At 40.9% G+C, this 16,260-nt stretch overlaps 1 protein-coding gene across 1 annotated transcript in view; it reads right to left on the bottom strand.

The window, feature by feature from the left end:
* The window catches only part of LOC126377722 (calsyntenin-1), a 310,912-nt gene that overhangs the window by 12,429 nt on the left and 282,223 nt on the right, over positions 1-16,260 (bottom strand). The window contains exons 3-10 of the mRNA XM_050025512.1: positions 8,321-8,442; positions 7,018-7,229; positions 6,530-6,676; positions 4,119-4,319; positions 3,648-3,728; positions 2,075-2,257; positions 1,526-1,653; positions 372-552 (exon numbers count right to left, since the gene is read on the bottom strand). Of these exons, the coding sequence (XP_049881469.1) occupies positions 372-552; positions 1,526-1,653; positions 2,075-2,257; positions 3,648-3,728; positions 4,119-4,319; positions 6,530-6,676; positions 7,018-7,229; positions 8,321-8,442 (1,255 nt within the window). The remainder of the gene's footprint in view (positions 1-371; positions 553-1,525; positions 1,654-2,074; positions 2,258-3,647; positions 3,729-4,118; positions 4,320-6,529; positions 6,677-7,017; positions 7,230-8,320; positions 8,443-16,260) is intronic.

The following is a 16,260-nucleotide window of genomic DNA, read 5'->3' as shown; positions in this document are numbered from 1 at the left end:
AAGATGTTCCGTGTTTCGGAACGCACGTTAACCCGTTGATCCCGGTTTCTACTTACTGTAAGTAGGGTTGATTGAGTTTGGGAATTCACCTCACAACCTACACGATAGAAGAAGAAGTTATATGACTTGGAGAAAATAAAAACTTCATATTTTTTTTGCAAAACCGATTTCCCGACTGTCCCACCAACCCGTGAAGGGAAACAGCCTAATACAGGTTAAGTCAGGTACCCTCGAAACACATTCCTTGCGAAAGCTGGTTTCCTCGGGATGTTTTCCTTCCCGCTGAGGGCAATCATTTGTCCAGGCTTGTGCATTCGAACCTTACAGTGAGGCTCCTAGAACTAAGAAAAAGAAGTAGACCAAGCCCTTACCTTGCCAGCAGGCCCCCACAACCATAGTAGTGTTAACCCCATGAGCCGGATGCAGTGGCCAGTCGTCGATGACCTCTGGTCCCTTGCCGTCGACACTGTGGTAGGGCTCTCCATCGATGATCAGCTCCACGTTCGGGAAACGCACGTTGATCGCGTAGTGATGCCATTCGTTGTCGCATACCTGGGATAGGAAAATGTCAACATAAGCTCACTGTATCCCAATGGAGTAGTGGAGGAGTGGAGGACGATAAGCTGCAAAAGTCCAAACAGTTTCTAAGACATCCAGCGGGCTTAGCACCGTAAGCGCGCGACTCTTTCTCGCCTCGACATACGTCACCCGTCACTCTCTCACAGTACTGCACAGAAAGAGACAGACGACCTCTCTCGCGGCGAGAAAGAGTCGCGTGCTTACGGTGCTAGGCTTGCTGGTTACATGTCGTTTCTGTAATATACCAAAAACACAATTTTATAATTATAGTAACAAATGGTTCATATTTTCACCACTGTTTTCTTCAAATTCGCTGGGCTCAGTGAGTGAACTTTTGCTCTTTGATTGTACATCCATTGCAAGATGAACAAAGTACCCACACGTCACCGACCTTTCTGTATCACCATCGTGATAGGTGAGCCGTAAAGACATAGGGGAAAAGTCAGGGAAATTACAATTTGGGTTTCTAAAATACTATTGCTCCATGCCAATTGACGAAGTCAACATTATGTCCCTAGCATTATCCCGTTTTTCACAGGGTCCGCTTACCTTACCTGAAGATTTGACAGGTCCGGTCTTTTACAGAAGCCACTGCCTGTCTGACCTTCCAACCCGCGATAGGGAAACCAGCCCAAAATAGGTTCTCTCTGGTGATTTTTTTCCCCCGAAAAGCATTTCTCGGAAATGTAGGTTTCCCCACAATGTTTTCCTTCACCGCTGGCACATGATAATCATTTATGAAAACTAATTCGAAAATCATTGGAGGTTTGTGCTGGATTTGAACTTACGTTCTTCCAAATAGGCCACCACGACTCCACTCCAACAATAACTTCTCTCGTGTGCCTATCGAAGCATGGATCATCTTACTTCTTTCTCCGCATTTGCGAAACCTGGCACAGAGTTAGCTAAACAAGAATACTTTAAAACAAAAAGAAGCAAAACTTACCTCTGGGATCTTCCACCTCCACTCAGCCGGGCGGAAGATGTTCAGGTCTCCTTCGCCGAAGTCGCGGCGCAACAGCAGGATCAGACGGCAGTTGCGCACGAACAGCGCGTAGTGATGGCGGTTCATCTCTGTGGGAGGAAGACGTGTGGGTTAGTTCAGGGTCTGGTTCATAATGTCCGGTATTAGGGCTTTAACAGGAGTACCATCAATATTTATCTTAAGTGTAGTTTCCACTACAGTTTGTTCGACCATTATAGACGGCGATACGGCTCACCAACTATATCCCAACTGGGGTAGTCTTGTTATGTAGGGGGGTTGGAGAAAAATGTATTTGTTGTAATAGAATACACTTGTTGGGCGCCTGAGATTATAACTAACTTATCAATATTTTGGATGGTCCATACGGTCTACTATACGCCTTGGGCTCGCCCAAGGATATAAGGCCTCGGCCTATATCCAAAAGTAGACTGCAATGGGCTGATGATAATGATGATATTGCTTTAATGTAGCCTTTTAAACCCCCTGATTTATCTGCTGTAAGCCACTTACTATGATCATCGGCGAGACACAGCACATGCTCCTTGCGATGCTTGTCCTGGTCTGGCGCAGGCGCGTGACGCATCCACGTCGTGATCGAGAAACTCCCAGCCAGGGTGTGAGGGAGGATTGATTCCGGAACTATGGCCGCTGTTGTCTCCCCATCGAACTCGAACATCTGCTCGCCGTCGCGACCTGGGGGTGAAAAATTGGAGTTAAATCCAAGGATACAAAAGAAAATTCACAAGAAGAGTTTAGTATGATAGCTGCAACCGCAATTTAAAATAATAATATTTAATTTAATAATGTTTAGTATAATAATATTTAATGTTTTTTTATTAATTAAAGAACGTCTAGGGCCCCGTGCCGAGGTTTTTCTTGCAGTTTATTTTCCCCGGCTATACAGGTTGTGTAAAGCTGTTGTAGTTTTAGGTGGATGTGACGTTCGTTATGAAAAAATTGACAATTTAAAGTGTAACTATGTTACCTACTGAATAAAGATATTTTTGAATTTGAATTTAGGTGTGTCCAGAAATTCTTGGCTGTTTTGAGGGCACGCAGACCCGAAAGAAATACCTCAGATGCACCAAAATATGGACTAATCAAAGACAAATGTGTTTATGACTAGCATGAGCTGGTACTGAGCTGGTACTTTGACTTAACGTAATGAATATATAATATATCTGAATATAAGATTATTGATTTTAAATATTACTTTTATTGACATTCTTATATTACACGTGTGTAGAGGGCAAACTGATAAATACGTACTAATGATGTAACCAGTTAAGACAATGGCCCTGATTCCTGCAGACACCTCCTGATTTTATTTTAAGTTATATACCCGTCATCTTCTTCTCCGCCCGGGCGAATAAAACAGGCATCTCGCTCATATGAAATCCGTTTGACGTGTGCTGTCAACTTAATTCTGTCGGGTTATTGGCCAATATAAAAGTTTGGAAGGGTTTTTTAAAGTTCTACCTAAAATTTACATGTGGAACAACATAAATTTTATCCCTGTCGATTATCCGTCCCTTGCCTTTTCTGCGGACAAGAAAATGACAGGTATAACTTAAAATAAACTTATACGGTGTGGACCGGAATCAGCACCATTAAACGATTATCTTAAAGATCTCTATCTAAACAAATCTGGGATGAGAATTAGTTTTGCCGAGGACTGATAATTTCACGAGGTCACGGACTATTCCTACTAAGGGTGGGTTAAACTAATCTCAGCTTCGAGACTGCCGTCAAGATCATGTCAATGTGACAGTTTTTTTATAAAAACGGTCTTGAGCCTTAGGCATGATCTTAAGGGCAGTCACAGAAAAAAAAATAGTTTATTGTCAACAGTACATGGAGCTTATTTTTAACTGGAACATGGTACAAAGCATGGTCCACTGACTTCCAAACTAAGTGGAAAACTTGTGACTTGGAAGGCAGAGTTCCGTCAGTCAAATATGTACATTTGTGGAATCAGGAATATTATAATCTAACTGTAACAATTACAAAAATCAAACAAATTAAGGTTTTATATAAATAAATAAACAATAGAATAGTTTATTGTACGCTAAATGGTACTTACCCAGGTCAGGTTTTAGAGACTTCGTCCATTCGCTTCCAGCGCCAGGGCTCGGGAGGAGATCCTCTGTCTTAGCATCCATACCTGTAACATACACAAATCGGTTTCAGTAACAAAAATAAGCCAATTTTAGAGAAACAGAAAAAGTTGACAATACCCTCCGATCATTATTGGTAGATGCACAGAACCATACAAAAGTGTTTGGGCTAGTAGCCCGAGACTTACAGCTTAGTATTTGTTCCGCAGCACGGAATCATCTTAGTTTTCCAGACAATCAGATGATCCATGCCTCCAATCTCAATCTCCAACCTGGACCTCCAGTTTATGAGCTCAACGCTCTAACCACTACACTACGGAGGCTGTTGAATCTAGCTTATACAATTAAATTGCCCAAAAAAACTATAGGCGGCTAATTCTCTTCGGCTTTTAAAGTTGTCTTAAAATTGACCAAAATTGGGGGATTTTCAAGCTCACCACATATGGTTTTCTGCGCGTGCAGTGAGTAGGTGTCTCTGTCGCAGCCGGTGCCGGCGCGGGAAGCTTGCAGGGTGACCGCGGCCTGTATCCTGGTCACCCCGGGGCAGCGCTCGTCCGACGAGCACGCCTCCAAGCGGGCTGCCGGGAACAGCGCGAGTGGACCCGTGCCTGGGGCATAGTCTACGCGTTCTGCTACTCCTGGAAGGAAAGACGGAAGGTTTATGTTATAAATCTGTCTATAATCTGTGTAATGTCTGTAATCTTGTATATTCTTTATTATAGACGACCTTATCACCTATTACGTTAGTCTACCAGAAAGCTCGGTGAGGCGTGGGTACTTAGTTCATCTTGCGATGGATGAAACAAGAAAACAAGAAACATTTATTGAGAAGCTGTGTAAGTACATACATGCAGGTGTCAAACATTATAAAATTGTCTCAACAGCATGTCCATGTCGGACGTACAATATTACAAATAATGTCAGTATTGAGCATCAAGGAATTAACCCAATGATGGATGTACCTCTGATTACCCCAATTAGGATATAGTCGTGAGCTTATGTAATGTTTATTATACACTATACAACGGGCAGAAGAAGCAGTAGAATGCCGGCAAAAAACGAAATATCTTTACAAATGAAAAGAGGATCATTTATGACTTTTAATCTACAAGATTTGATTTATTCAGATTTTATACTAACATTAATATAATTCAAAATCTAAATAATTAAACGTTCATTACTTAGAAGAAACCTAACTCCAAAGTCTAGAACACAGACTCACTATAATCTGAGAGTCTTCAAGGCTACAGTGAATAGGCATTCAGTAGGTAAACGTGATCCATCCTAAACTACATCGTCACTTACCATCAGGTGAGATTGTATCACACGCGAGCCTATATTATTTAAAAAAAGAAAGAAATCAACTTGACGAAGAGGCGAGGCGACCTATCTCATTGCCGGTTTCACACATTGTCTTTTATTGAAATTAAATCGTTGACGCTCAATAACCAATTTGTACACAAATATTACAATTGTAATCACAACAAACAATGGCGAATGGCACTGATACAAAACGATTAAAAAACGCGGCAAATTCATTACGGGAACGACATGTCTACCATCGTTCCGCGCGCAATCCAATCCGAACTATCTGCCGGAACTTCAGTTCTCATTTTTTTTTTCGTTTGGCCTAGTCATCTACATCTACAACACACTTCTCATTCATTCTACTCTTCTCAACTGTCATGTTGTCTGTCTTGAACTCAATACAAGTGTGACAACTTGATAACCAAATTAGTAGTGTTGCCAGTTTTTAAACAGCGTTTCCGATTGAAAATTGAATCAATTTACAATTTAGAAATTAGATAGCGAGGCGACCCTTCGGCCGCCATCGCAACCACGTTGCAAAACTATACGCACTATTAGAGAAACAAAAGGCTAGGTGCCATAGTCAAATCAGTAACTTTTTTCTAAATCACATTGTGACGTCATAGAAAAACAATAAAATATCGGACATATTATTACGTTTTTCTTGATTAAACATCTTAAATAAGTTAAATTAAAAAAGAATATGTTTTTCGTCAGATCTGATTTATTTAGTACATTTTGTAAAATTTCATAATTAATCTTTGACCTAGGATATTTATTACTCAAAATATTAATTATGTTGAAAACTGTTGTATTATGGAGAAAATAACTCACGATATTTTCCCTCCAAATGTAATTTCTTTTTTGCTTCGTATAGAGAAGTAATTAATTTCCTTTCGATGAAGATAACTAATATTTGTTAATACTCCTCAATAAAGTCAACTAGCATGCCCCGGGCAGTTTGTCCCAAGTTATAATTAAAGTTTAGCCCCACAATGAGCTAATGTGACCCAGTTTATTACTTGGGGTAGTTCGTTATCAGTTTCAGAAATAATTGGCTTGATGATGCATTGTCCTAAAGTTTGTATAATGTACTGATAGTAACCATGGACTAATTACTAAGTTTATGCGTGTTATCTTTTTGAAAAATCATATTCGGATGTGTGGCGGACCCGGATGTGTGGCGAACTAGTTGACCAGCTAGTTCCGCCCACGCGCAACAGATGGCGCCACCATTCAATATTGCAGTCCTGAAACACGCTATCGAAGTTTTCACAGCGTGACGCATATATACAACTTCCAACATGACATCAGTGGTCCGTCGAACTTGTAGCTAGCGAGGTACTATGCTCAGTTTGGTACCCAGAAAACATCCTTTAGTGGCAGCACCTCCTCGCCGTCAAAGATGTGTAATAGACAAAATAGTTTCAAACCAGGTAAAAAGTAGTCTCAAGTTTTACCCGGATGGAAAGTCATTGATAGAAGTAGACTTCTTTCACACTGATGTTTAAACAAACAAACAAGCAAGCAAATATGTTACCTTTCCAGCCAGCGCGGCAGGGCTTGTTGACCTTGATGGTGACCATGACGGGGGCTGACTCCAGCATGCCACAGTCGTAAGCCACCACCGACAGGATGTGGTTGTGAGCTTTCTCGTAGTCCAGCGGCTCCGTGTTGCGGATTACTCCTGGGGAGAAGAAAAATAGGATAATCAGTGTAACAGTCAATCAGTGAAATCCATCTAGGAACATGATCTCTGCTTCGGAACATGTGTTAAAGAGAACTGGATTAAAAGACTGGGTTGTTAAGTTCTTGAGCGTTGGGCTCACGATAAAGAAGTCCCGGGTTCGAATCCCGGTGGGGACATACCACAAAAATTACTTTGTAGTCCCTAGTTCGGTTAGGACTTTACAGGTTGATCACCTGATTGTCTAAAAGTAAGATGATCCGTGCTTTGGCACGTCAAGCCGTTCCGATGATGATGCTGGTGTATTTTTACGAGTGTAGCGCCCAAAATATCTAACTTACCTTCATTATCAATAGCGAAGGGCGTAGCCCTGTCGCTCTGGATCTCGTATTTGCAGACGTCGCCGTATCGCGGGGTGCAGTCTCTGTCTGTGGCCTCTACTCTGAGAATCTCGTCGTAGATGCGGCCTTCATCCACAGTCTTGACGTAGGCTGACTGCGAGAATACTGGGGCGAACTCGTTCACGTCTGTCACTGTGATGTGGACTGGGACGCTGCGGAGAAATGACAACGCATGAGCAACAAAGCATAGATCTTAAAATAACACTCCACTAGTGTCACTTATAAGGGTGTTAGTAACATCGTAACGAAAACTTTGACGGATGATTCAGGCCATGATTTTTAGTTGATATCAAGTGGAATTTTCCGTCGCAAAAATATGGAACGGAAAATAATTAAAAAAAAACCAAAAATTTTCATGACTTTTCCGACAGGTAATTCCACTAAAAAAAAAACTCCACTCCACTCCATTCCACTTAATATCAACTCAGAATCATGGCCTGAATCATCCCCCTCAGTATCGTTACGGTGTCATAACACCCGGTATGTGGTAGGTATTGTGGGTAGATACTTGTTTCTCTTTTTGACAAATAAGATTAGTTAACTAGTGGGTAGTTTTAGATTGACACATTATATTATGCTACCTAGCTCAATAAACTCTTGTTTTAATTTGAATTAATGACACATTAACTAGATAATAACTAGTAGCTAAACTGTTTCGTCTCTTCGTCTTGGCACTTCAATTATTTTTTTGACGTGACTTATTGTAGATTGCCGGCAATGGCAATAACTACTTGGCCGGACAAATGCGGAGCGCTGAGGGCTCTCACCCGGTACCAAATTTATGACAACAGTCCTGAGGGTGCTCAGTTGCGCGCGAATCTCGGCTCAAGGCGTAGTGAAAGGATTATATTTGAAAAAATCCATCGACCATAGTAGGTCGATAGCGGTAAGCGCTGAATGAGGGAAATCCTCGACCACACCAGCGGGCTCGGTATCAGGGTCCTGAGACTTAAAAGAGAGCGTGCTTTTACATTATAATATTGATAACGAACCATTATAGTCACAGGTTATAAACTATAGCCTATATGCAAAGTCAAACATGGGTAAACGCAGCCTTCAAGCCAACTTTTACAACACACTGTACAATTTAGGACAAAGTCCTTACCGGAACCAAGGAACTCCAGATCTTGATCTAATCCGAATGCTCTAGTCACAAAACTACTGTGACCATTAACTGTCACCTTAGACCTCAAGTCTCACTAGCGCCCTCTATCTATTTTTATAAGCCAATAACTCAACTCACGTGTTAGAGTAGGACCCGTCGCAGCCTACAGCGGCGATGTCGAACTTGTAGTTCCGCCGCTTCTCGCAGTTGAGCGGGAAGCGCACGCGCAGCCGGGCCTCGTTCTCGTCGATAACCATGATCTGTGGCAAAAATTTACACGTTAAAACGATGCATAAGACGTCTTTAAACATTATCGTTTAGACAAGTACACAATAGGCTAGTTTCCAACTAGTCAAATCAGTTTCTTTTTACTAAACGTCAAAACATGAAATTACTGTGGAAAACGTGACAAAATGTCGCACTTATTATTACATTTTTCATTATTAAAATTCATAAATAAGTGAAATAGAAAAAAAAGAAAAGGATTTTGTCACCTTTAGATCTATCTTTTTCTTATTTCTTAATTTATTTTTGACCTAGAAAACTACCGAATTTACGATGCTCCACTGAAGATTTGTGGAGAAAAATATACCTATACTAACGCAACTAAAACCCGTGATCCCTAAACGGGTGGGCAGAAGCACAAGTACTTAGAAAGCGAATTTTCAAATCCCAGAATGTTTCATATCACAGAAATCACTTTGTGATCCCTAGTTTCTTTAGGACATTACAGGCTGATCACCTGATTGTCCGAAAGTAAGATGATCCGTGCTTCGGTAGTAACGTTAAGCCGTTGGTCCCGATTATTACTTACTGATGTAAGTCATGTTAGGGGCCTATGGCGGCTCAATAATAACCCTAATGGTTGATGGGGTTGGAAATCCACCTCACAACCCACACGATAGAAGACCTCATGATTTCCCTTCTGCATCACTTTCCCTCGTACGATCTTTGTATCCATCTGTCTACACCCCAAGGTTCCAAATGCCGTTCGCAGTGTAACAAATTCTCCAAGAACTATATCACACTCTCATCAATAATGTTCACAGTACACAAACACATTCGGAGCCAGAACAAACATCTACGCCCTAGTTTACAATCCAATACATTGTAACATCAGTAAGCGACTACCCTCACAACGCGACGGGATTCTCGACTATACCAAATATCTTCTACAATCGTGCGGGTTATGAGGTGGACTACCAACCCCATAAACCCTGGTGTCAGGGTTACTATTGAACCGCCCAAGGCCCCTGACATAGCTCATGTAACGACTACTAACTTGCTATGGATCTACCTACTCCACTCCAATTCAGTCGTCCCGTAATCAATGACACTTGCAACAGTGTTGAAAAATCGGGAGTCTCATATCCCTGATTAACGCGGTAAGAACCCGGTATTATGTGTTTTAATTATGATAATAACCGCGTAAACCGCAAAGAATGTATACCAAATACATCGCCAAAGGTTGTTTCGGGGTACCGAATAGAGCAAAGTTCCCCGCTAACCACAAGGTGGTAATGCCGTTGGAACTTGTATATATGTGTCGCGGTGAAAAAACTTCGTTAGCGCGTTTCAGGACCGATAAGCGCCATCTATGTTGTATGGGCGGAACTAATTGGTCAAGTAGTTGAGTCCGCCACACCCTCATTTCACCGAGCCTTTATTAACCATTACACCACCGGGGCCTGTCTAGACCTTCCAACCCACGAAGGGAAAACTAGCCCAGACAGGTTAGGTCACATACCTCCGAAAATGCATTTCTCAGAAATGTGGGTTTCCTCACGATGTTTTCCTTCACCGCTGAGCACGTGATAATCATTTATGATCCAAACATGAATTTGAAAACAAATTCGACAATCATTGGTTTAAGCCTGTGCTGGATTTGAACCTGCGACCTCAAAGTGAGAGGCAAATTTTCTACCAATTGGACTACTGAACACACAAACAACAATGAATAGCAGAATATACAACAGATCAATGCGATTTCGAATCGCGCTATGAGGAGGTCCCTAACTTTGTAACAAGCATCCATTTGTCCGCCTGTCAGGACCCTATAAATCTTGACGGCAACTCAGCTTATTGACTGGACTTTGGAGAAAATATACGAGGTCTTGGTAAAGTGAATTTCGTTAAATCGCTTCGAGATTGCGGTCATTCTTTGGCGTGACGTTTTAAGAAAATTGTGGACTTTCTTACGACGTTTCGTCTTATCCGACATTAGAATGTTAGCTAAAATATAGAATAATACTACGTATAGAACGGTCACCCTCCGCCCCCCCGCATCAATTCGCATCGGAGCCGATCTCACCCCCTACAGTGGCCGAGACTCGTCTATGGACTAAGAATGCGCGCGGGGGATGTCTGTCTTCCTCGCACTTATGCGTTAAGGGGCACAAAACGAAATTTATGTTGTATCGAGTGGCGAGGTCGTTTTAGTCTATTTAAGATATGAGAAAAAAAAGAAACAAAAGTTAACGTCGTGTCTTATAGGGAAGTCAAGGAATTGGCCTTTGATAGAATGGAATGGAAAATGATACACCGACAAGAGCGTGGCTCTTAAATTGATGATGATGAAAATATGAGGAGTAAGGAGCACGCACGGGATAATGAGTTTTGTGTCTCCCTTTTTTTACCTTTGATGGGTTTGCTCATGGCCACAGACTTGCCCGAAGGCATTGACGAGGTCTAAGATGGAGTTCGCTCGCCCAGAAGGTGCCTGTTCACTCACTCACATTCGGAAATACAGAAGACGGCAAAGAATTCCACTCCCTAGCAGTGCGCATAATGAAGGACGATGCGAAGCGCTTTGTAGAACTACTATTCTAACATTTAGACTAAAGAAATACCTACTTCTTACCAACAAAAGACTAAACGACACGTTAAAAAGAGAATTCAAACATTCGAAGCAACTTAAAACATTCTTAAACTTCAACTAACGAAACTAAAACACCGAAGCTTGAAAAACCTAAATAAAAAAAAACCAAGCAAAGTCGAAGGCCAACAGCAGTATCAGTTAAAAACTAAAAAGTAGCAGGACTTTCTTGTGCAATAAAAAAAGCATCTTTTTAGCAAGTTCGCCCGTTAGTGTGGCCTCGAGAAAAGCGGAAAGCGGCGCTGTAGCGGACGACATACTATTTATTTATTTATATCAACTAGATTTTCCTTTTGGCCATAGAATAAGGAATAATACTACTACAGAACGATAATTTTTCGTTCCCCCACTAGCGGCTAGCTAGGTTTACCTCACGCCCCGTCGCTCTTACTTTAGACTTCAATCGTATGGCGTCAAATGTCACACATACATATACGCGTGCACGATAACGTCAATGTATAATGTCTGTGTAAAACGAGGTGTTTTGTACGAAGTGTCCGGGGAGTGACTTAGCACTACTTAGCCGGACGAACGAATCATTCATCATCATCATCAGCTCATTAACGTCCCCACTGCTGGGGCACGGGCCTTCCCTATGGATGGATAGGGAGATCGGGCCTTAAACCATCACGCGGGCCCAGTGCGGATTGATGGTTATTAACGACTGCTAATGCAGCCGGGACCAACGACTTAACGTGCCTTCCGAAGCACGGAGGAGCTCGAGATGAAAACTTTTTTTTTGTGGTCACCCATCCTATGACCGGCCTTTGCGAAAGTTGTTTAACTTCAACAATCGCAGACCGAGCGCGTTTACCGCTGCGCCACCGAGCTCCTCAATCATTCACTCTAGGAAAATAATATCAAATTGTATGGGCGACCTTTTCTTCCTTCAGTGCTTATCATTAGTTAGATATTTACACCAATATAATTCATTTAGCTATTGACATCATGTAGTACCCAGGATTTGTGGCCAGTTAATGGCACCAGGCTCGCCCCCTATTACATGAGACTGAAACATATATGGCGAAGAATGGGTGTATACAGGGTGTTAGTGACATCGTAACGAAAACTTTGAGGGATGATTCAGGCCATGATTCCGAGTTGACATCAAGTGGAATTTTCCGTCTAAAAACAACTAACATTTTTATGAAGTTTCCGATGGGAAAATCCACTTGATATCAACTCAGAATCATTGTCTGAATCATCCCCCTCAGTATTCGTTACGATGTCACTAACACCCTGAATATTATACACCTAAGCTTGCCCCTTCGGGGATACAAACGTGATGCTTTGTTGCGTAAAATTCTTATATTTATCGCGTAGCCAATAGCCTGTAAACGCTAACGTATCCGCCCCACCGCCCGCTGGATTCGTGGCCGCGATTATAAGCCCAAGGGTTCGCAACTAGCGACCGACCCGCAAGCGACCGATGGCAACTTTGTACGGCCATCGACTTGGGCCAACTCCGACATATTCCGACAACTCGTTCCAAAGCGTGCAGTTTCAAAGAACACGCCTTTTAGTCAAAATGTAAAAGTCTGTAAGGAAATAGTTTGGGCGAACTAACGAGGAACAGGTATTTCCTATCTTCAGTAAAGAGAAAAATTTCTAGAGAAAAGAATTCGTTTAACAAGTATTTTGTACATATAGGTATCGTGGCCAGATCTTAGAATTGATCATTTCATGAAATGGTCATATTATTCCATGAAAAAGTCAACTAAAGTTGACTGTATCGTTGAAGCCTCAACGTTTAATGATATTTCAAACAACGTTTGTTCAATGCTCCCCACACATAACAATTTAAATTGAGTAGTTTCCTAGGTCAAAGGCAAATTATGAAATTCTTTTTAGTAAATAAAGACAGATCTAAAGGTGACAATCATCATAACTCTCGGTATATCATGGGAGCAAGCTACAGGGACTGCAAAAGATCGCGAGAGGAAATTTGTTATTCGAGCCTTACATCCCAACAGGGGATAAAAGGATTAGAAAAAGAAGAAAAAGAAGAAGAAGAAGAAAATGAAAAAGAAGAAGAAAGGTAACAATACCCGTTCTCTTTTCTATTTAATTTATTCATGAATTTTAATAAAGAAAAATGTAATAATAAGTACAACATTTTGTCACGTTTTTCTAAAACGTCCCAGGTTGCTTTTTCATACCAATTCCATAGAAATTTCGTGTTTTGACGTTAAGTAAAAAGTAACTGATTTGACTAGTTGGAAACTACCCTATTGTTGGTATTGCTAAAAATACCCGCTACAGTGGGTAGATAACTTATCTTAGGCTGTTGTGAGTGGCATGAACTAATCATGTTTTTATATCAGTTTTAGACAGTCTTGATTGATGCTGGCATAAGAAACTTTGTTAAAAGCCCTTAAATAAAATATCAACATACGAGTACATAACATAACATAAAGAGCCTATATACGTTCCACTTCTTGGCACAGATCTGCCCACAATCAACCGGAGAGGGTATGAAGCATACTCCAAAAACAAAAGAATAAAAAAGAAGTTAATAAAAAATAACAGCTCTAAAACCAATTCAAAAAAAGATCAAAAAATATCGCTCCAATCCAGAAAAAAAACTATTAAAAACTAGATGAAAATCCGTTACCAATCACTTCCGTTACCAATCAATGTTTTCAATGAAATAGGTAACAAATCCGATGTAACAAATAAAACAAAACGGCATCTATCACGTTCGAGGATGAATAAAATCAAATAACTAAACATTCGGATGCAGCTGCACATGACAACCACGGAGTTCAGGGCCGTATCCCGGTGTTAAAAGTTTTGCAATATACATTGTTTTAAGTTTACGCGGTTATTATCGTAATTAAAACACATAATAACGGGTTCTTACCGCGTTTAAATCAGGGACATATTCCTACTCCGAGTGTGGGTTTCATCATTCATCGTCATCACCTTTCATCATTTCATTAATCGTCATCAAGAAAAAAATACATAAGACATGGCTGTATGGGCAAAGTTCTCTTTGCCTTGCCTTTCGGGGAAAACCAAAACAAAAAACAAATGGAACACACGTCAATTTTAGGCGGGAATTTAAAAACCCTTCTACAGACAGAATTAAATTGTCAGTACAAAACAAACGGATTGCATATCAGCGGGATGCCTACTTTATTCACCCTGGTTATTAATTTATTTTAAAATTAACAGTTGTGAATCATCCGTCCCTTTCCTTTGCGGCGGATAAGATAATGACAGGTATTATTTAAAATAAAATTAGATGGTGTCTACAGGAATTTATCGATGGTGAGCCGTATTGCCGTCTATAATGGTCGAGCCAACTGTGTTAGTGAAAACTGCATTTAAGATAAATTAATAACTTTTTCTACTCCTCTACTTTAATCTGGCATTTAAATAACCAAAAAGTCTAATATAAGTACATACATAATTAAACTCTTTGAAAAAGTGTACGCTCTATGGCCTATAAAAGCATTGTTTACAAAGTGTAACTGTACTATAATGTCGCCAAAAAAGCATTGTTGTTGTTTTTTTTTTTTTTTTGACCTGGAAACTGGCACCTTTACTTTGTTTGGTGCCATAGATATACTATAAAAAAAAGTATACATTTGCCGCCATTTTCCCGCGCGTTGGAAAATAAATTGGAAAATTTTTGTGTTTCGTTTCAAAACACTAAAAAGTATAAAATAAAAAGGAAAAATGACGTCGTCGTAGAAAAAGTATTGTATGCAACGTTGTATAACTAGGTCAAAAAATGCTCGTGGCGTCTCTTATTGCGATGTTCGCCAAGGCTCACATCGCAACTCACGCCACTCGCATTTTTTGACCCTTCTTATACAACTGTTGCATAAAATACTATAATGGTGCAAAGAAGGTACCTAGTTAATCTTCTAATAAAATATTAACCCAATGAGATTATCCTAATACTTCATATTATCATCCATAATCTGTCGTCTTCACGTGAGATTATTAAATATTTCCACTTGACTCGTTTTCTGAAAGTTACCTGACTCAAGTAAAATGATTCAAGAGTTTAACTCGCTTCAGTCGCGAGTTATACTTTTAAATATTTTACGCGAATCTGAACTTTGCATTTATTCAATTCAATTCAATTCAAAATATTTATTTCGGAAACTAGTCCATATTTAGTTAGTAACAAAAAGCTTAACCTAGTATTAGTAACAGATTCGAAAGACGAACAACATAAAAATAAAACACAAGAGACCGGCCCGAATCACCGAAGCCGCGGGCAGCTATGTGACAGCGTGCAATCGCACCCAGCGGTTCAGCAGCGGCGAGTCGTACCGGTCCACCAATGCGCTCATGATGGTGTTGGGGCTGGCACGCGCACGGCGCAACAGAGACGCACAGCGCTTACGCATGATCGCGTTGAAATCGTCTACGCGCGCCTTGCAGAACATACCGGAGGCGCACAGGGTGCAGGGTGTATACAGGGTGTTAGTGACATAGTAACGAAAACTTTGAGGAATGGTTCAGACCATTATTCTGAGTTGATAGCAAGTGGAATTTTCTGTTGCAAAAGTATGGAACTGAAAATATTAAAAAAAAAACTAATTTTTTTATGAATTTTCGACGGGAAATTCCACTCGATATCAACTCAGAATCATAGTATGAATCATCGCTCAAAGTTTTTCATACAGAAAACCCCGTATTACACAGATACTACACATTGACGTTATCGTACACGCGTATCTGTGTGGGACGTCTGACGCCCACACGATTGAAGACTAAAGTAAGAACGAGAGGGGTGAGGTAAACCTAGCTCAGCCGCTGGTGGGGAGCGGAGAATGGCCGTTCTATACGTAGTATTATTCCCTATTCTATGCCGGTACTACAGTATCGTCGCCAGGGCTTCAATGAAACAAAAGCGTTGTAAAAAACGAAACATATTTCAAACTACCCGCATTTTTGTGTGAATAGCAAAAGTTGAAATGTGGTACCGCGTTGTTTAAATGTGTTCGACATTGTTCACATTTTCATTGTATTGTCCTTTTTTGCTACGATGTTAGGCCGCGTTTCCACTGACGCGGAGATGGGCGGAGAAGAGCGGAGATGTGCAGAAATCGACCAATCACCGTGACGGAGACAATGACAGAGCGTCTTCGTTTTTCGCTCTCTCGAACGCTGTGATTGGTCAAATCCGCACATCTCCGCTCTTCTCCGCACATCTCCGCGTCAGTAGGAAACCCGGCCTTAG

The sequence above is a fragment of the Pectinophora gossypiella genome, chromosome 24 (assembly GCF_024362695.1).
Source record: "Pectinophora gossypiella chromosome 24, ilPecGoss1.1, whole genome shotgun sequence".
NCBI lineage: Eukaryota > Metazoa > Arthropoda > Insecta > Lepidoptera > Gelechiidae > Pectinophora > Pectinophora gossypiella.
Note: the sequence above shows the minus strand (reverse complement) of the source record. Positions and strands in the feature narration are given on the sequence as shown.